This window comes from Salvelinus namaycush, chromosome 25 (assembly GCF_016432855.1).
Source record: "Salvelinus namaycush isolate Seneca chromosome 25, SaNama_1.0, whole genome shotgun sequence".
Taxonomy (NCBI): Eukaryota; Metazoa; Chordata; class Actinopteri; order Salmoniformes; family Salmonidae; genus Salvelinus; species Salvelinus namaycush.
Window position 1 is genome coordinate 28,297,586 of NC_052331.1, and position 22,285 is coordinate 28,319,870.

General features: G+C 45.4%; 1 protein-coding gene across 1 annotated transcript in view; it reads left to right on the forward strand.

The window, feature by feature from the left end:
* LOC120019866 (chromodomain-helicase-DNA-binding protein 7-like) overlaps positions 1-4,378 on the forward strand; it is a 96,670-nt gene extending 92,292 nt beyond the window's left edge. Inside the window, exons 33-36 of the mRNA XM_038963280.1 lie at positions 417-626; positions 917-1,060; positions 1,431-1,535; positions 1,731-4,378. Coding sequence (XP_038819208.1) covers positions 417-626; positions 917-1,060; positions 1,431-1,535; positions 1,731-2,714 — 1,443 coding nt within the window. The 3' untranslated portion in view covers positions 2,715-4,378. The remainder of the gene's footprint in view (positions 1-416; positions 627-916; positions 1,061-1,430; positions 1,536-1,730) is intronic.
* The last annotated feature ends 17,907 nt before the right edge of the window (positions 4,379-22,285 follow it).

Genomic DNA, 22,285 nt, shown 5'->3' on the forward strand with positions numbered 1-22,285 from the left:
GCGAGCGGTTTGCTGATGTCAAAGTTGTAAACAGAGTGCCTCATGGTGGAGGTGAGGTTATGGGATGGGCAGAAATACCATGACGAGACCCTGAGCCCCATTGTTTTTAAGGTATCTGTGACCAACAGATGCATATCTGTATTCCCAGTCCATAGATCAGGGTCTAATGAATTTATTTCAATTGACTGATTTCCTTATGAGCTATGTAAAATCTTAGAAATAGCTGATGTTGCATTTATTCTTTCTCAGTATATATCTGATTAAAAATAATAATTAATAAATCACACACACATACTCTATAATTAAATTTTACATGGTAATGAACAGATCATGATTTAATTTTACATGGTAATGAACAGATTATGATTTAATTTGACATGGTAATGAACAGAGTTTCTCCTGCCTTCCCGCAACAGGAGGATTCAGAGAGGACCAAAGCTTCAGTGGAGGGGTTGCAGATGCCCCCACGTTCCCACCGCCACAACATTCCCAGCACCTCCGCCTGTGTCCCCTCTGTCAGCGCTATGGAGGACAGGGAGGCTGGTACCCCCTCTAACAAAGACCTGAGTGACTGGCTCAGACAGCACCCCACATACACCATGGACATGCCTACTGCGTACACACCAGTATGTACTAGACTTTTTTTGTATAAAATATTTTTTTATCAGATTTCCTTATCCAGTGGAATAATCCATTCATGTGGAATATGACTTAGCCTTTACCTTCAACCCCCTGTTCCCTTTCCTAAATCAATCTTACCACAACCCTTTCAGTGATTCAACTATGGTTACAAAATATAACATTTAGCTATTCCATTTTGTAACGGTTGTAGTATACTATAAAGTATTAAATCTCAGATGTCTGGTCCTGTCATAGTTCCTAAATCCTGTCGCTTCTCCCGTCTGCCTCACTGTAGAAGAGTGAGGAGATGCTCCTCTCCTCCCAGTTCCCCAAACCCAAGCAAAAGAGACACCGCTGCCGGAACCCCAACAAGATCGACATCAACACGCTCACCGGAGAAGAGAAGGTTCCCGTGATCAACCGGAGAAACGGAAGAAAGGTATGGGCTCATTTCGGTACAGAAAGGGTTGGGCTCATTTCGGTACAGAAAGGGTTGGGCTCATTTCGGTACAGAAAGGGTTGGGCTCATTTCGGTACAGAAAGGGTTGGGCTCATTTCGGTACAGAAAGGGTTGGGCTCATTTCGGTACAGAAAGGGTTGGGCTCATTTCGGTACAGAAAGGGTTGGGCTCATTTCGGTACAGAAAGGGTTGGGCTCATTTTGGTACAGAAAGGGTTGGGCTCATTTTGGTACAAATCAATTTTCACACATGTATTGGTCGCAACAGTTTCAAAGACCTAATTTGTCTTTTCATAGCAGAACTGAAGGTATTGGTAGCTTATGAACCATTTGTTCCATTTCTTTCCCAGATGGGTGGTGCCATGGCCCCTCCCATGAAGGATCTTCCCAGATGGCTCCTGGAGAACTCAGATTTTGCCGTCGCTCCAGACTGGACTGACATTGTCAAGCAATCGGTGGGTCATTTGTCATTCTCCTGTTTAGCCATCAAATGATTCCAATCAGCACTTGTTTTATATTTTGACTTTATCTGATGGAATTTCAACAAGCAGTTTGAACTCTGAGCAGAAATTGATGCCTAATCGGTAAATTGTCATTGACTGCCATGAGTGTAATGTCAAACTAACTGTGGTCTCCTCTCCCTTCCTTAGGGCTTCCTCCCTGAGGCCATGTTCGACCGTCTCCTGACTGGACCCTTGGTGCGTGAGGAGGGTGTCCGTCGTCGGGGAAGACGTCCCAAATCGGAGATCGCCAAGGCAGCAGCGGCCCAGGCTGCATCCTCTGGGGGCCTTAACCCCCTGCTGATAAACGGCCTGTTTGGAGGCATGGACCTCACCAGCTTGCAGGGCCTACAGAGCCTCCAGAGTCTGCAGCTGCAGCTCATGGGCTTCCCCGGCATGGGGGGGGCTGATGCTAAACACGCCTCGGCCATGCTGCCTCTCATGCTGCCTGGCATGGCTGGTATGGGCGGTCTGCCCAACATGTTTGGCCTGGGAGGCCTGTTCGCAAGCAACCTGGCTGCAGCCACGCCTGCTGCAGCCTCCAACGGCACCAACGACGAGGGCGATTCGGACGAGACATCGAAGAGAGACGCCAGGGAGGGTGGACAAGAGCAGGATGAGGAGAAGGACGACACTGGGGAGGAGGCAGAGTCGAGCAAGGCTAATGGGGAGGCCGCGGCTCTGAATGTGGCTGCTGCCGCTATGGCCGCCTCCGGCATGTCAGCTACCTCACTGGCCTTCAATCCCTTCCTGCTCTCCACCATGGCCCCGGGGCTCTTTTCCCCCTACATGTTCCTGCCCCCTGGCCTGGGAGGTCTCACCCTGCCTGGCTTCCCCCCCACTGCCCTGGCCGACCTGCAGAGTGCCATGGCTGGAGCCATGGGGGTTGCCTCTGGAGCTCAGGGCCAGGAGAAGGAGCCCGGCCAGGTTGCCCTGGATCGCCCTGCTGCCGCTACCGCAGACCCAGAGACTGCTGATGACAGTGACTCAGCTGAGAGCCTGGAGAAGACTGCAGAGTCGTCTGCGCTAGAAGATGAGGCCTCAGCATTAGCAGAGGAAGCCGACTCACCGGAAGACCTGGAGGCCGAGGAGGAAGGAGAGGATGCCCTTAAGGAGGAAGAGAAGAGTGACTGAATCTAACTGGCCTTTGACCCCCCCCCCACACACACACACACACACCAACTTGATATCCAAACATATGAATTTGTTTTTTCTTTTTTCTTTTCATTGTTTTTGTTTCTTTGACAGGTAAACATTTTAATCAGGGAGAGCATATGTAGCTAAAAGGCTCTTAATGTATTGTTAATGGCATAGTCAGGGAAAAAGCTAACTGAAGTAGAGTTTTGCGGATGTTTTAAGGGTGTTATTTTTGGTCTTTGTTCACTGAACGGTGCATTCTAGATGAAATGGGAAATTTCCTCAAATATTATTATAGGAATTAATCGTTCCAATAGTGCTATGCTGCTTTTCTGTTTCATTTATTATTTAATTTTTTGGTGGATATTGTGACAGTAAGTAGCATCTCGTAACTCTCCAGTGGCGTACAATTTAATGGCATTAAGCGTCTGTCTATATGCTGCTGATGAAAAGGATCATGGGTCATTTAGATTTTGCTGTTGTACTGTTCTGCTTTTAAGAGCAGGATGAAGTTCTCACAAATCAGATGGCCTAATAATCTGACTGTTCCCAGTCTCTCACTGACGATCACACACACACCCGTCAACACCCACACACACCCGACTGTCTATTCCTGTAGTCTTACACTCTAACAATCCAACCTGACTGTTCCCAGTCTCTCACAGACGATCACACACACACCCGTCAACACCCACACACACCCGACTGTCTATTCCTGTAGTCTTACACTCTAACAATCCAACCTGACTGTTCCCAGTCTCTCACAGACGATCACACACACACCCGTCAACACCCACACACACCCGACTGTCTATTCCTGTAGTCTTACACTCTAACAATCCAACCTGACTGTTCCCCCGTTTCAATCGGACGGTCCTACCGTCACCCTCCAACCGTTCCTCTCCCATTACCCTTCTCAGTAGCAGTTTTCTGTCTACTATTAACACCCATATTGTCTGACTCTTCCAAGTCACACTGGTTATAGAAACAGTTTTCCAGTTTCACAGCGACCGATGGTCCTGGGTCTCCTGCCTGTTTTTAGTCTGACACTGACAAAGCCGAGCAGAGGAGAGACCTCTCTCCAACAACGCGGAGGGAGACAGCAATAACCGAAGGCAGCTTTTGAATGTTTCAAACATCGCTCTCCCATTTAAACACAACTACAACCACAAGTGTTGGTGAAAAAGATAAATGAAATCGCATACAAATGATGACATTAAAAAGTTCTGCAATCTATTCGTCTCACTCTATTCCTGATGATGCACTGGTGTAAGAGTAAAATAATCAGGTACCTTTTATCTTTGAATGGACTTTTTGTTTCTTTTAGCCACCAAGCTGAACAGCATTACCTCAATTCTAACTAGCCTTGAAGTTTACAGACATACGTTGTAAATTGTTTTTTTGTGTCTGTTATTTTTTTGGAACATCGTATGATGAACTGTTGTGATGACGCTTTTAATAAAAGTGAATCATGATATTCGCCTAGGAAACCAAACCCAGAGTGCTTGTTGTGACTGTTTTGGAATTAGATGTTAAATGTAGATGTCTATTTTGAGTGTTAAATGACGTTGGTTGATTCATGGTGGTGATATTGTCAGAAAGCAGCAGAAAATGACGTAAATATCCCAGAATCTGAAAATAAAGGGTTAAGTGCAGATGGACCACTTTTCGCCAAATGTGTTCATTGCTTCTGTCTATTACAAATATCCACTAACAATTCAATAAAATCAACTACATTCACTTAAGAATCACGTCAGACATATTTAATTTCATAGCAAAATAATTGTCTGCACATGTAATTTTGCAAAACACTAGAACAGCCACACTATCCATCTACCCTAAGAAAGAAGGGGACACTTACCGAGAGAGTGGCTGATGGCCAGCTCTCCTCACCTGATCAGAAAGTCTTTATAGCTGAAAGCAATCTCATACAACCCTAATTAGTCCTTATCTTTATAGTCATGAGAAGGAGCCAATATGGATGTAGTGAGGCCATTTGAGAATTTCACCACAGTCATTGAGTCCTAAAGGTCATGAACTTGGGTTCTTACTGGGATGTTCTAACATATGCTTCATGATATGGTCTTTCAACAGATGCTTCCAAAGCAATGTACAGTGCATTCGGAAAGTATTCAGACCCCTTGACTTTTTCCACATTGTGTTACGTTACACCCTCATTAAAAAAAAAAAAAAATGGTATTCCCTCAATCTACACACAATGCCCCATAATAACAGCAAAACGAAATATAACATTTTCACAAGTATTCAGACCATTTACTCAGTACTTTGTTGAAGCAACTTTTGCAGCAATTACAGCCTCAAGTCTTCTTCTTCTTCTTGGGTATGACGTTACAAGCTTGGCACACCTGTATTTGGGAGTTTCTCCCATTCTCTGCAGATCCTCTCAAACTCTATCAGGTTTGATTGGGAGTGTCGCTGCACAGCTGTTTTCAGGTCTCAAGAGATGTTCGATCGGGTTCAAGTCCGGGCTCTGGCTAGGCCTTGTGCTTAGGGTCGTTGTCCTGTTGGAAGGTGAACCTTCGCCCCAGTCTGAGATCCTGAGCGCTCTGGAGCAGGTTTTCATCAAGGATCTCTCTGTACTTTGCTCCGTTCATCTTTCCCTCTCCTGACTAGTCTCCCAGTCCCTGCCGCTGAAAACATCTCCACAGCATGAAGTTGCCACCACAATGCTTCACCAGGATGGTGCCAGGTTTCCTCCAGATGTGACACTTGGCAATCAGGCCAAAGAGTTAAATTTTGGTTTCATCAGACCAGAGAATCTTGTTTTTCATGGTCAGAGTCCTTTAGGTGCCTTTTGGCAAACTCCAAGTGGGCTGTCATGTGCCTTTTACTGAGGAGTGGCTTCTGTCTGGCCACTACCATAAAGGCCTGATTGGTGGAGTGCTGCAGAGATGGTTGTCCTTCTGGAAGGTTCTCCCATCTCCACAGTGGAACTCTGGAGTTCTGTCAGTGACCATCGGGTTCTTGGTCACCTCCCTGACCAAGGCCCTTCTCCCCCGAATGCTCAGTTTGGCCGAGCGCCCAGCTCTCGGAAGTCTTGGTGGTTCCAAACTTCTTCCATTTAAGAATGATGGAGGCCACTGTGTTCTTGGGGACCTTCAATGCTGCAGAAATGTTTTAGTATCCTTCCCTAGATCTGTGCCTCGACAAAATCCTGTCTCGGAGCTCTACGGACAATTCCTTCAACCTCATGGCTTGGTTTTTCCACTGACATGCACTGTCAACTGTGGGACCTTATATAGACAGGTGTGTGTGCCTTTCCAAATCATGTCCAATCAATTAAATTTACCACAAGTGGACTCCCAAGTTTTAGGAACATCTCAAGGATGATCAATGGAAACCGGATGCACCTGAGCTAAATTGAGTCTCATAGCAAAGGGTCTGAATACTTCTGTAAATAAGGTATTTCTGTTTTATTTTTAATACATTTGCAAACATGTCTAAAAAACAGTTTTTGCTTTGTCATTATGGGGTATCGTGTGTAGATTGAGGAAAAACATTTATTCATTCAATTTTACAATTTTACAACAATTTTGCTAGGACTGTCTGGGAGTGGTCTGAGTGGGGAGGGGTCAACTCAGTGTTAGTTTGATCAGCTGTTGTGCAATATGATAAACACAGGAATAACAAAATAACAAAACATATTTGGCCCATGCAGGAATCTAAGATTTGTGCTCCAAACACCATGCTCCAAGCAACTGGGCCATTGGAGGCCCCATATGCTGGCTGGTGGCTGTCGGTCTGGTAACTCGGGCAGTTGTCATAAATGCCAGCTCTCCCAATGGACCTACTGATATGACACACACTGACAGGAGGGGCAGACGAGGCAGCCCGTGTGGTGGGGAGTTGGAGACCCTGTGTGTGTTTACTCTAGCGGATGGAGAGGGGACTGGTTTTCCTCTGACAAACGTCTCTCATAATTGTGAAGTGGGTCGTGAAATACATAGTTCTCCTGTGCTTTCCCAGCATTCATTGTGTCTGGGAAGCTTTCCGTGTTAGACAGGGACACTTGAAAAGGAAAAATAAACACATTTTTTTAAATAAAAAATCTAATCAAATTGTATTTGTCACATGCTTCGAAGCCAACAAGTGTACACTAACAGTGATATGCTTACTTAAGGGTACTTTTCCAACAATGCAGAGTTATAGATGAAAAAAAGGAAATAGTGACACGAATAAATACACAGTGAATAATAAATAACGAGTAAAAATAACATGCCTATGTACCAGAGGTGTGGACTCGAGTCACAAATATGATGACTTGCAACTTGACTTTGACTTTAACAGCAATGACTCGTGACTTAACTTGGACTGACTTGATCAATCAATCAATCAAATGTATTTATAAAGCCCTTCTTACATCAGCTGATGTCACAAAGTGCTGTACAGAAACCCAGCCTAAAACCCCAAACAGCAACCAATGCAAGTGTAGAAGCACGGTGGCTAGGAAAAACTCCCTAGGAAGAAACCTAGAGAGGAACCAGGCTATGAAGGGTGACCAGTCCTCTTCTGACTGTGCCGGGTGGAGATGTTCATAGATGACCAGCAGGGTCAAATAATAAGAATCCCAGTGGTTGTCGAGGGAGCAACAGATCAGCACCTCAGGAGTAAATGTCAGTTGGCTTTTCATAGCCGATGATACCCCCCCAAGCCCAAATATAAAAGATTATGCTATTAAAAAAAGTGTTCAGCACATCAACTCTTCATTTAATGGATTACAGTTTGAATCGGACAGCAGCCAATCAAATTGTGCGAGCTGAGAAATGTTGCGCATGGGAGTGCAGAGGAACGTCGGCAGGTGAATTCAGATGGAGCCCTTGGAAAGATGATACCCAAAATTATTATTTTCAGATATAAAGACTACGCTGTATCAACAAAAAACGGATTGCAACTTGCAAAACATGCAGGAAGAAAATGACAACTTTCAACTTTGTTCGACATTTGAAGCTGCACAAAGAACGGTAAGTCGTGGCTAATATAGCCAACAGCTATATAATTTATAACTTTGCTAGTGTAGGCTAACGTAATGTTAAATCAATGAGCCTCCACACAGTCAGTCAGTGCAGGAACGTGATCATTGCACCCAAGATTGAGCTACAACTGGCTAGGCAGTTGGTAGCCTAAATCCTGACTGATGTTACTACTGTTCCTAAAACCATTGACACACGTTAGCCTACTGTAACCACAGAGAGAGAGAGAGAGAGAGTGAGTGTGTGTTAAGGTTGGGCAATTGTGTACAAGCCTACATCGCCCGATTGCGCTCCCATAGTGATCCTCGATAGTCGATCGCTATGGGGGGCAGGTCTTTCTCATGGCTACCCATGTATTTCCATGGAAATATAGAGTTTGTTGGAAAGTAATAAAAATATATATTTTTAAAAGCATTTATGATTTGCGTAAATGTAATATACTAACTATTACTCTTGTTAAAAATATGAAATGGTATTACATTTGGTGAAGAGCACATTATGACTTGTTAGGACTCGAAACTCAAAGTTTAGGGCTTGAGACTTGACTTGAGACTTGTTGGTCTTGACTTGAGACTTGACTCGGACTTGCCTGTCTTGACTTGGGACTTGACTTGGGACTTGAGACTTACCTGTGACTTGTAAAACAATGACTTGGTCCCACCTCTGCTATATACACAGGGTACCAGTACCGAGTCGATGTGCAAGGGTACGAGGTAATTGAGGTAGCTATGTACAGTACATATAGGTAGGGGTAAAGTGATTAGGCAACAGGATAGATCATAGACTGAGCTGTAGCAGCATATGTGGTGAGTGGGAAAGTGTGTGTGTGTGGCATCAGTATGCATATGTACGCATGGTATGTGTGGGCGTGTGTGTGTTTTAGGGTGTAAGTATGTGTGAGTGTGTGGGTAGAGTCCAGCGTATGTGCATAGGGTTTTTTTTTTTTTTAAAGGTCAATGCAGGTAGCTCTCCCTCACCCTCCATTTGGCAAATCTGACCATAATACTATCCTCCTGCTTACAAGCAAAAACTAAAGCAGGAAGCAGCAGTGACTCGGTCAATAAAAAAGTGGTCAGATGAAGCAGATGCTAAGCTACAGGACTGTTTTGTTAGCACAGACTGGAATATGCTCTGGGATTCTTCCGATGGCGTTGAGGAGTACACCACATCAGTCACTGGCTTCATCAATTTGTGCATCGATGACGTCGTCCCCACAGTGACTGTACGTACATACCCCAACCAGAAACCATGGATTACAGGCACTATCCACACTGAGCTAAAGGGTAGAGCTGCTGCTTCCAAGGAGCGGGACTCTAACCCGGACGCTTATAAGAAATCCCGCAATGCCCTCCGACGAACCATCGAACAGGTAAAGCGTCAATACAGGACTAAGATTGAATCGTACTACACCGGCTCCGACACTCGTTGGATGTGGCAGGGCTTACAAACTATTACAGACTACAAATGGAAGCACAGCCATGAGCTGCCCAGTGACACGAGCCTACCAGACGAGCTAAATTACTTCTATGCTCGCTTCGAGGCAAGCAACACTGAAACATGCATGAGAGCTTCAGCTGTTCCGGACGACTGTGTGATCACGCTCTCCGTAGCCGATGTAAGACCTTTAAGCAGGTCAACATTCACAAGGCCACTGGGCCAGACGGATTACCAGGACGTGAACTCCGAGCATGCGCTGACCAACTGGCAAGTGTCTTCACTGACATTTTCAACCTGTCCCGGCCTGAGTCTGTAATACGAACATGTTTCAAGCAGACCACCATAGTCCCTGTGCCCAAGAACACTAAGGTAACCTGCCTAAATGACTACCGCTCCGTAACACTCACATCTGTAGCCATGAAGTGCTTTGAAAGGCTGGTCATGGCTCACATCAACACCATTATCCCAGAAACCCTAGAGCCACTCCAATTTGCATACCGCCCCAACAGATCCACAGATGATGCAATCTCTTTTGCACTCCACACTGCCCTTTCCATCCTGGACAAAAGGAATTTCTCTGTGAGAATGCTATTCATTGACTACAGCTCAGCGTTCAACACCATAGTGCCCTCAAAGCTCATCACTAAGCTAAGGATCCTGGGACTAAATACCTCCCTCTGCAACTGGATCCTGGACTTCCAGACGGGCCGCCCCCAGGTGGTAAGGGGAGGTAACAACACATCCGCCACGCTGATCCTCAACATGGGGGCCCCTCGGGGGTGCGTGCTCAGTCCCCTCCTGTACTCCCTGTTCACTCATGACTGCATGGCCAGGCACGACTCCAACACCATTAAGTTTGCCGATGACATAACAGTGGTAGACCTGATCACCAACAACGATGAGACAGCCTGTAGAGAGGAGGTCAGAGACCTGACAGTGTGGTGCCAGGTTAACAACCTTTCCCTCAACGTGATCAAGACAAAGGAGATGATTGTGGGCTACAGGAAAAGGAGGACCGAGCACGCCCCCATTCTCATTGACAGGGCTGTAGTGGAGCAGGTTGAGAGCTTCAACTTCCTTGGTGTCCACATCACCAACAAACTATCATGGTCCAAACACACAAAGACAGTCGTGAAGAGGGCACGACAAACCTATTAAAATCAAATCAAATTTTATTTGTCACATACACATGGTTAGCAGATGTTAATGCGAATGTAGCGAAATGCTTGTGCTTCTAGTTCCGACCATGCAGTAATATCTAACAAGTAAGTAATCTAACCTAACAATTTCACAACAACTACCTTATACACACAAGTGTAAAGGAATGAATAAGAATATGTACATAAAAATATATGAATGAGCGATGGCCGAACGGCATAGGCAAGATGCAGTAGATGGTATAGAGTACAGTATATACATATGTGATGAGTAATGTAGGGTATGTAAACATTATATAAAGTGGTTAGTGATACATTTATTACATAAATTTTTCATTATTGAAGTGGCTAGAGATGAGTCAGTATGTTGGCAGCAGCTACTCAATGTTAGTGATGGCTGTTTAACAGTCTGATGGCCTTGAGATAGAAGCCGTTTTTCAGTCTCTCGGTCCCCACTTGATGCACCTGTACTGGCCTCGCCTTCTGCATGATAGCGGGGTGAACAGGCAGTGGCTCGGGTGGTTGTTGTCCTTGATGATCTTTTTGGCCTTCCTGTTACATCGGGTGGTGTAGGTGTCCTGGAGGGCAGGTAGTTTGCCCCCGGTGATGCGTTGTGCAGACCTCACTACCCTCTGGAGAGCCTTACGGTTGTTGGCGGAGCAGTTGCCGTACCAGGCAGTGATGCATCCCGACAGGATGCTCTCGATTGTGCATCTGTAAAAGTTTGTGGGTGTTTTTGGTGACAAGCCAAATTTCTTCAGCCTCCTGAGGTTGAAGAGGCACTCTTGCGCCTTCTTCACCACACTGTCTGTGTAGGGTGGACCATTTCAGTTTGTCCATGATGTGTACGCAGAGGAACTTAATACTTTCCACCTTCTCCACTGCTGTCCCTTCGATGTGGATAGGGGGCTGCTCCCTCTGCTGTTTCCTGAAGTCCACGATCATCTCCTTTGTTTTGTTGACATTGAGTGTGAGGTTATTTTCCTGACACCACACTCCGAGGGCCGTCTCGTCGTTGTTGGTAATCAAGCCTACCGCTGTAGTGTCGTCTGCAAACTTGATGATTGAGTTGGAGGCGTGCATGGCCACGCAGTCATGGGTGAACAGGGAGTACAGGAGAGGGCTGAGAACACACCCTTGTGGTGCCCCAGTGTTGAGGATCAGCGGGGTGGAGATGTTGTTACCTACCCTCACCACCTGGGGGCGGCCCGTCAGGAAGTCCAGGACCCAGTTGCACAAGGCGGGGTCGTGACCCAGGGTCTCGAGCTTAATGACGAGTTTGGAGGGTACTATGGTGTTAAATGCTGAGCTGTAGTCGATGAACAGCATTCTTACATTAGGTATCCTCTTGTACAGATGGGTTAGGGCAGTGTGCAGTGTGATTGCGATTGCGTCGTCTGTGGACCTATTGGGACGGTAAGCAAATTGGAGTGGGTCTAGGGTGTCAGGTAGGGCGGAGGTGATATGGTCCTTGACTAGTCTCTCAAAGCACTTCATGATGACGGAAGGGAGTGCTACGGGGCGATAGACATTTAGTTCAGTTACCTTCGCTTTTTTGGGAACAGAAACAATGGTGGCCCTCTTGAAGCATGTGGGAACAGCAGACTGGGATAAGGATTGATTGAATATGTCCGTAAACACACCAGCTAGCCGGTCTTCGCATGCTCTGAGGACACGGCTGGGGATGCCGTCTGGGCCAGCAGCCTTGCGAGGGTTAACACGTTTAAATGTTTTACTCACGTTGGCTGCAGTGAAGGAGACCCCGCAGGTTTTGGTAGCGGGCCGTGTCAGTGGCACTGTGTTGTCCTCAAAGCGAGAAAATAAGTTGTTTAGTTTGTCTGGGAGCAAGACATCATGGTCCGCGACGGGGCTGGTTTTCCTTTTGTAGTCCGTGATTGGCTGTAGACCCTGCCACATACCTCTCGTGTCTGAGCAGTTGAATTGCGACTCTACCTTGTCTCTATTCCCCTTCTCTCTGCTACTGCACGGCAAGCGGTACCAGTGCATCGAGGCTGGAACCAACAGGACCCTGAATAGCTTCTACCCCAAGCCATAAGACTGCTTAACAAGACTGATAACTAGCTAATCAAATGGCTACCTGGACTAAATCAAATCAAATCAAATTGTATTTGTCACACCTGTTGTATTTGGCGCATGTGATAAATAAAATTTGATTTGATTTGTTGGAGCAGTGTGAGAATTGGAGTGCATCCAGGGTTTCTGGGATGATGGTGTTGATGTGAGCCATGATCAGCCTTTCAAAGCATTTCATGGCTATAGATGTGTGCTATTGGGCGATAGTCATTTAGGCAGGTTACCTTAGCGTTCTTGGACACAGGACAATGGTGGCCTGCTTAAAACAATTTGGTATTACAAATCGGGTCAGGGATAGGTTGAAAATGTCAGTGTAGACACTTGCCAGCTGGTCAGTGCATGCTCTGAGTACACATCCTGGTATTCCGCCTGGCCCAGCGGCCTTGCGAATATTAACCTGTTTAAAACTCCCTAAGTTTGATGTCCGCGCCCCTGCGGAAATCTAATCAGTCAGTTTAAGCTAGAGATATCTGTCTTCTCACAAAATCGTCTGTAGCATCCGAACGGTTTGGCCTAAAAACTATTTTGACTCCTCTATAGAAAGAGGAGACGCAGGAACACGATGGTGCTCTATGACCCCCACAAGTGACTCATCTGAAGTCGGTACAGCCGATCTGATAACTACTGTCTGCAGCGTCTGTACAGTTTGGGCTACACACTCTAATATGACCCCTCTGTGGAAAGGTGAGACTCTCACGAACATGTGCATGTCGGTTGTTTTGCTCTAGGATGCCCACAGGTCTTACAAGACTTGCCTAACCCCTTCTTTTTGGCACTTAAGTCTCCATATATACAGTGCATTCGGAAAGTATTCAGACCCTTAAACCTTTTCCACATTTTGTTACGTTACAGTCTTATTCTAAAATGGATTACATCGTTTCCCCACCCTCATCAATCAACAAACAATACCCCATAAGGACGAAGGAAAAACAGGTTTGTAGAAAATGTTTCACATTTATTACAAATAAAAAAACTGTAATATCAAATAAGTATAAGTACATAAGTATTCAGACCCTTTTCTCAGTACTTGTTCAAGCGCCTTTGGCAGCGATTATTCTTGGGTATAATGCTACAAGCTTGGAACACCTGTATTTGGGGAGTTTCTCCCATTCTTCTCTGCAGATTCTCTCAAGCTCTGTCAGGTTGGATGGGGAGCGTCGCTGCACAGCTATTTTCAGGTCTCTCAAGAGATGTTCGATCGGGTTCAAGTCCAGGCTCTGACTGGGACACTCAAGGACATTCAGAGACTTGTCCCAAAGCCACTTCTGCGTTGTCTTGGCTGTATGCTTAGGGTCGTTGTCCTGTTGGGAGGTGAACCTTGGCCCCAGTCTGAGGTCCTGAGAGCTCAGGAGCAGTTTTTCTCTCTGTACTTTGCTCCGTTCATCTTTCCCTCGATCCTGACTAGTCTCCCAGTCCCTGCTGCTGAAAAACATCCCCACAGCATGATGCTCCCACCACCATGTTTCACCGTAGGGACAGTGCCAGGTTTCCTTCAGATGTGACGCTTGGCATTCAGGCCAAAGAGTTCAATTTTGGTTTCATCAGACCAGAGAATCTTGTTTCTCATGGTCTGAGAGTCTTCAGGTGCCTTTTGGCAAACTCCAAGTGGGCCTTTTACTGAGGAGTGGCTTCCGTCTGGCCACTACCATAAAGGCCTGATTGGTGGAGTGCTGCAGAGATGTTTGTCTTTCTGGAAGGTTCTTTCATCTCCACAGAGGAACTCTGGAGCTCTGTCAGAGTGATCATTGGGTTCTTGGTCATCTCCCTGACCAAAGCCTTTCTCCTCCGATTGTTCAGTTTGGCCTCGCAGCCAGCACTAGGAAACATATTGGTGGTTCCAAACTTCTTCCATTTAAGAATGATGGAGACTACTGTGTTCTTGCGGACCTTAAATGCTGCAGAAATGTTTTGTACCCTTCCCCAGGTCTGTGCCTCGACACAATCCTGTCTCGGAGCTCTACGGACAATTCCTTCGACCTCATGCCTTGGCACTGTCAACTTTGGGAATTTATATAGACAGGTGTTTGCCTTTCCAAATCATGTCCAATCAATTGAATGTATCATAGGTGGACTCCAATCAAGTTGTAGACACATCTCAAGGATGAAACATGATGCACCTGAGCTCAATTTCAAGTCTCATAGCAAACCATTTCTAAAAACCTCTTTTCACTTTGTCATTATGGGCTATTGTGTAGATTGATGAGGAAAATGTTTCATTTAATCCATTTTAGAATAAGGCTGTAAGGTAACAAAATGTGGAAAAAGTGAAGGGGTCTGAATACTTTCCAAATGCGCTGTACTTCCATTCATTTTTTCAACTGGTACCGGGGGACCTTAAATACATGTAAAAAAAAAATGTTTTAAAGAAAGTCTTCTGATCTTCTTATATCTTTCAGATATAGGACAGACACTTCAGAACAAACTTCCTTTAGATTTTTTGGGTTTTTTGAACAACTATCTTTTGTCCAATGTAGTGAATCTGTTATTCAATGTGTTTGTGTGGGCTAATAGCACTAAGGCCAAATCCAATTTTTCATTAAAAAAAAAATTCTTCCCTGGCTTAGACAGGGCTTTGACTCTTATGGGTTAAAGGTCTTAATCACATCGCAACGGAGAGCGACATCACACAGCTGGTGCTCTCATGCATGGTTCAGTGTTGCTTGCCTCGAAGCGAGCATAGAAGGCATTTAGCTCATCTGGTAGGCTGCGTCGCTGGGCTGGTCGTGGCTGAGTTTCCCTTTGTAATCTGTGAGTTTGCAAGCCCTGCAACATCCTTTGAGTGTCAGAGCCGGTGTAGTAGGATTCGATCTTAGTCTTGTATTGAAGCTTTGCCTGTTTGATGGCCCGTCGGAGGTCGTAGCGGGATTTCTTATAAGCGTCCGGATTAGTGTCCAGCTCCTTGAAAGCAGCAGCTCTAGACTTTAGCTCAGTGCGGATGTTGCCTGTAATCCATAGCTTCTGGTTGTGGTATGTACGAACAGTCACTGTGGGGACGAGGTTGTTGATGCACTTGTTAACGAAGCCGGTGACCGATGTGGTAAACTCCTCAATTTTATCGGATGACTAATGGAACATACTCTGAAATATAAAAATCTTGAGCAACACACCAATGAATAATGACAGGTTAATTACTGCATGTTGTATTGTAAAATAATTTTATCTGATACAGTTGAAGACAGAAGTTTACATACACCTAGGTTGGAGTCATTAAAACTAGTTTTTCAACCACTCCACAAATTTCTTGTTAACAAACTATAGTTTTGGCAAAGCGGTTAGGACATCAACTTTGTGCATGACACAAGTCATTTTTCCAACAATTGTTTACAGACAGATTATTTCACTTATAATTCACTGTATCACAATTCCAGTGGGTCAGAAGTTTACATACACTAAGTTGACTGTGCATTTAAACAGCTTGGAAAATTCCAGAAAATGATGTCATGGCTTTAGAAGCTTCTGATAGGCTGATTGACATCATTTGAGTCAATTGGAGGTGTACCTGTGGATGTATTTCAAGACCTACCTTCAAACTCAGTGCCTCTTTGCTTGACATCATGGGAAAATCAAAATAAATCAGCCAAGACCTCAGAAAAAAATTGTAGACCTCCACAAGTCTGGTTCATCCTTGGGAGCAATTTCTAAACGCTTGAAGGTACCACGTTCATCTGTACAAACAATAGCACGCAAGTATAAACACCACGGTACCACGCAGCCGTCATACCGCTTAGGAAGGAGATGCGTTCTGTCTCTTAGAGATGAACATACTTTGGTGCGAAAAGTGCAAATCAATCCCAGAACAACAGTAAAGGACCTTGTGAAGATGCTGGAGGAAACAGGTACAAAAGTGTCTATATCCACAATAAAACAAGTCCTATATCGACATCACCTGAAAGGCCGCTCAGCAAGGAAGAAGCCACTGCTCCAAAACCGCCATAAAAAAGCCAGACTACGGTTTGCAACTGCACATGGGGACAAAGATCGTACTTTTTGGAGAAATGTCCTCTGGTCTGATGAAACAAAAATAGAACTGTTTGGCCATAATGACCATCGTTATGTTTGGAGGAAAAAGGGGAACGCTTGCAAGCCGAAGAACACCATCCCAACCGTGAAGCACGGGGGTGGCAGAATCATGTTGTGGGGGTGTTTTGCTGCAGGAGGGACTGCTGCACTTCACAAAATAGGTGGCATCATGAAGATGGAAAATTATGTGGATATATTGAAGCAACATCTCAAGACATCAGTCAGGAAGTTAAAGCTTGGTCGCAAATGGGTCTCCCAAATGGACAATGACCTCAAGCATACTACAAAAGTGGTGGCAAAATGGCTTAATGACAACAAAGTCAAGGTATTGGAGTGGCCATCACAAAGCCCTGACCTCAATCCCATAGAAAATATGTGGGCAGAACTGAAAAAGCGTGTGCGAGCAAGGATGCCTACAAATCTGACCCAGTTACACCAGCTCTGTCAGGAGGAATGGGCCAAAATTCACCCAACTTATTGTGGGAAACTTGTGGAAGGCTACCCGAAACGTTTGACCCAAGTTAAACAATTTAATAGCAATGCTACCAAATACTAATTGACTGTATGTAAACGTCTGACCCACTTGGGAATGTGATGAAAGAAATAAAAGCTGAAAGATATCATTCTCTCTCCTATTATTCTGACATTTCACATTCTTAAAATAAAGTGGTGATCCTAACTGATCTAAGACAGAGAATTTTTACTAGGATTAAATGTCAGGAATTGTGAAAAACGGAGTTTAAATGTATTTGGCTAAGGTGTATGTAAACTTCCGACTTCAACTGTATTTAAAGTTATTGCATTTAATATGACACAATGATAACAGCTTTAAATCAGTCTCCTTATAACCATATTCAATACACCCTCAATTCATGCATGTACTTATTAACAGGACAAACGTATTGCATTTATTCAAGGTTAAGTGTAGTGGAGGCTGAGTGTACTCTGTACTGTACGCTAGATTCAAAGAGAAGAATAATTACTGTAGGCTAGATTAGATTTCATTGAAGTGCAGGGCTCCCTCACATCCCTAATGTCACAAAGCACTTCAATACAACAAGGTCAAACCTTCTAAAAGCATGTCAAGATTGACAGAAGCAAGCTAACCTCCCTGATTCTGTTATTCAATGGTTTTGTATATAAACGGCCTCCTCTCCTAAATAGCTTCATTTTCATCTGCACTGATCCTGAAAACAAAGGATAGATGAAAGCAATGCAATGTCCTACTATAGAGAATCTCTCTTGTACTGTTCAGCTCTTTCACATAAGTGCAGATAAGGTGAAAGGAGACTAGGAGAGGAAACCATGATCACTATTGAGATGCAGCCTGTGACTGCTCAGTGCTCAGGATAGAAGGCTGGCCTGCTGGAGTGAGACTAATCCTAATGAGTTAATACACATCTGTGGATGCCATTTGGGCATACTTCTGCATGCACACACCTTTCCATTGGTCTGCATACAAACCTGGCTATAATCAAATCAAATCAATTTATATAGCCCTTCTTACATCAGCTGATATCTCAAAGTGCTGTACAGAAACCCAGCCTAAAACCCCAAACAGCAAGCAATGCAGGTGTAGAAGCACGGTGGCTAGGAAAAACTCCCTAGAAAGGCCAAAACCTAGGAAGAAACCTAGAGAGGAACCAGGCTATGAGGGGTGGCCAGTCCTCTTCTGGCTGTGCCGGGTGGAGATTATAACAGAACATGGCCAAGATGTTCAAATGTTCATAAATGACCAGCATGGTCAAATAATAATCACAGTAGTTGTCGAGGGTGCAGCAAGTCAGCACCTCAGGAGTAAATGTCAGTTGGCTTTTCATAGCCGATCATGAAGAGTATCTCTACCGCTCCTGCTGTCTCTAGAGAGTTGAAAACAGCAGGTCTGGAGCAGCAGCACGGCCAGGTGGACTGGGGACAGCAAGGAAGCATCATGCCAGGTAGTCCTGAGGCATGGTCCTAGGGCTCAGGTCCTCCGAGAGAGAGAAAGAAAGAGAGAAAGAGAGAATTAGAGAGAGCATACTTAAATTCACACAGGACACCGGATAAGACAGAAGTACTCCAGATATAACAAACTGACCCTAGCCCCCCGACACATAAACTACTGCAGCATAAATACTGGAGGCTGAGACAGGAGGGGTCAGGAGACACTGTGGCCCCATCCGATGATACCCCCGGACAGGGCCAAACAGGAAGGATATAACCCTACCCACTTTGCCAAAGCACAGCCCCCGCACCACTAGAGGGATATCTTCAACCACCAACTTACCATCCTGTGACAAGGCCGAGTATAGCCCACAAAGATCTCCGCCACGGCACAACCCAAGGGAGGGCTATCTCCAGCCAGCCCACCCATTCACCAGACAAAATACAATAGATATTGCGGACCTAGAACTGCCCAGTCTAGTTTTTCAACAGGAAGAATAGATATTCCAAACTAGATCTGGTCAGTCCAGTATTTCGACAGGCAAAATAGCTATTCCAGGCCTAAAGCTGCCCAGAGGTCCACCTCTCACCAGATACTGCTGCAGGCTGCAGCCCTAGTCAGTCCAGAAGGCTGTTTGTTGAAAGTGCAGACCATCCGGATAAATCCTAATTCAGCCCATCCATGGCGGCGGGGGCTCTGCTCCTCGCAGATAAAGAGCCATCTGCAATCGCCGTGATGACCCAGGGCCTCGCAGTCACGGCAACGTGATTGATCGCAGTAACCTGTGCTGGAGACACCGGTTGGTAGGGGTGGGAAAGGGGGAAGGAGAGAAAAGAGGAGGGGAAAGGAGGGGGCAGATGTCCTCCTCTCCATCTGAGGGGATTTAAAAGTGTCACACGCTCTCACACCACCCGGTTCCACGGGAGACGGATGAGTGGCACGTGACATTGAGGGCGGGCTGCATGAGGAGTATCTTGCTCCTGTCACTGCACACACATGCACACATGCACGCACGCACACACACACTTATACACTCACACCTCACACCAGGGGCGCAACTTTGGTTTTAGAAGTGGGGGGGACATAATTATTGTATTTTTTTATTGAGTCGGATAAACACTCCAAACAGCCTGTCCGACGCTCGGATGCGTCCGCATGGTCCTAAAGCACACCGTAGCCTCGTTTTGTATCACATTCCAATGATAAAACTGGGGGGACCAAAATGCCATTTCAGAAAGTGGGGGCACATGTTCCCCCTGTCCTCAGTGAAAGCTGCTCCCCTGCCTCACACATTCAAAGACCCACTGATGCGCACACACAAACACTCACACATTCACTTGGGGCAGTAAAACACACTCATGCTTACACGCGTGTACATAAGTTCCTCCCTCCTACATTTACATTTACATTTTAGTCATTTAGCAGACGCTCTTATCCAGAGCGACTTACAGTAGAGTGCATACATTTTATTACATTTTTACATACTGAGACAAGGATATCCCTACCGGCCAAACCCTCCCTAACCCGGACGACGCTATGCCAATTGTGCGTCGCCCCACGGACCTCCCGGTTGCGGCCGGCTGCGACAGAGCCTGGGCGCGAACCCAGCCCAGCCTGGGCGCGAACCCAGAGACTCTGGTGGCGCAGCTAGCACTGCGATGCACTGCCTTAGACCACTGCGCCACTCGGGAGGCCGACCTACACACTGACATTCATGCATGCACACTTTCTCACTTACAGAGAACCAACCATCAGGCCCTGGATGCTAGGTTAGGTTTCTGCTGAAAGAGCAACAGCACAAAACCTGTACAGTATTCACACTGCAATAGAAAACCCCTGTTAGTACTATTCACCTCCACACCTTGCTAATGCTCTTTGACTTTTCCTGTCAGCTGTCATTCATGCAGTTAGCCAGCATTATGGGAAGGTTTGGGTCAAGTATCATACTTAAGGGGTACAAACAAACTCTAGAATTTGATACAATCCCTGAAAACAGCACAAACTCTAGGATTTGTACAATGTACTTCTGTCCTATAATTCTACATTATTAGCCAATTGAATCTATGGTTTAAGATATGCTGCAGCACAACGCTGCCATTTGAATCAGGCCTGAGGTGGTGACTCATCATGGTTTCATTGATGGGTGTTGGCTCTTCTGTCCTTTTGGACTCTATGGAGTCACACACACACACACGCACCCACACACAGTCCTCCAGTACTGTCACTTAAGGCCTTCACAGTGACACCAGATTTCACTCTGAATTTTAGCAGCCACTCTAACTGTGAAAACCCAGAGAGAGAAACCAACCAGGGGCCTTTCACTCAATGGTCCTCCAGGGAATTTATAGTAGTAAAATTCTGCTTCCCTGTAGTTTTAGGGCCCGAGTGAGAAAACAGTATAGGGATATCTCAGGGATATTAAATCCTCTTTAGCCTTAGGAAGCCTTGGAAAGTGTCCCTCCTGTAGCTGTGAAATCTGAAAATAAACCATATTTCACAGCAAAGCTTCCCTGTAGCTCTGAGGCCCAAGAGAGACTGTGCTGTATTAGTCAGTGAAAGCATCTCTGTAGCTTGAAGGCCAGACTGACAAACAATATTATTCATAGAAATGAACGCAGGATTTCCCAAACTCGGTCCATGGGCCCCCTGGGTGCACATTGTGGTTTTTACCCTAGCATTAAACAGCTGATTCAAATCATCAACTCATCATCAAGCTTTGATAATATGAACCAGATGTGTAGTTTTAGGGCAACAAAAACTAAAGGTGCACCCCTTGGGGTCCCCAGGACTGAGTTTGGGAAACACTGAATTGGCATTGGGGGCACATATACAACTGTGAAATCAGAAAGAATCTGCATGTAACCATTAGGATTCCCTATAGCTTGAAGGCCTAACAAAGACTCAGGGCCCAAATCAATCCAAAATGGAAACTGGAATCCTGGAGAAAGTCAACAAATGACATTCTCCCCACGAGGTGGGAAAGTGTGTTTAATGAATGTACTGCTGAGTTGGGGCTAGATACAATCCCTAGAGCTGAAGAGCTGTGCTACAGCGGGATTGAAATGTCACTTCTGATTGAGCTGGAATATGCAGTGTTTACTGTGAATGCGGTCTCTGCGAATGTGCAAACTTTGCTTTTTAATTTCAATCATGCTGTAGCCCAGATCTTCAGCACTACGGATTGAATGGTTGCACATAATCCTTCACCACAAGCACTTTCAGATGTTTTTGACTTATCCCACAAATCTAGGGGCTGTGTTTGATTGGATGATATAAACCTTTGTATTTCACAGAGACATTCTGATGTAAATACTCCTACAAAATCAATAATCACTCATATCTCAAATCAACATATTCAAATCAACTTTCAACAAACAGGAGGTAAATCCCAGCATTCCAACATCCCATATCTTTGAGAGACCATTTGGATTAAGGGTGCAGTAATTCACAATAAAGACCTTATCTGGGCGCCGTATTTCACAGTAAAAGCAAGCCATGTCGATACTCTCATTACGCATACTTTACCTGGGCGATATCTGTCGCTCAGATTTTGGGACCTGGGTGTTAAATTAAAGGAGCGGCCCGGTGAAATATGAGCACAGGTTTTAGAGGCATCCGTCTTCAGGCAGCTGCTACAGTGTTTTATCATGTCTCTCTCTGTCTCATAAAGATTCTGCCCCATAAATTACCTCATCATGACACTGAATATTGATTGGGCCAAGATGGATCGCCACTGTGAGCTGAGCGATGTCCATACTCCCCAGTCTGTTTTGGGGCTTAATTGAGTTCTCTCTCTCGCTCTCTCTCGGAGGCAGATGACATGTGACATTCACAGCGAGCTCTGCCTGTCCTCCTGCCATTCCAGCTTTTTTCATGCTAATACTCCTCTCACACTCACACTGTCATTAGGAGGAGAAGAGGGCGCTAGGGCCCTCACACTGAGAC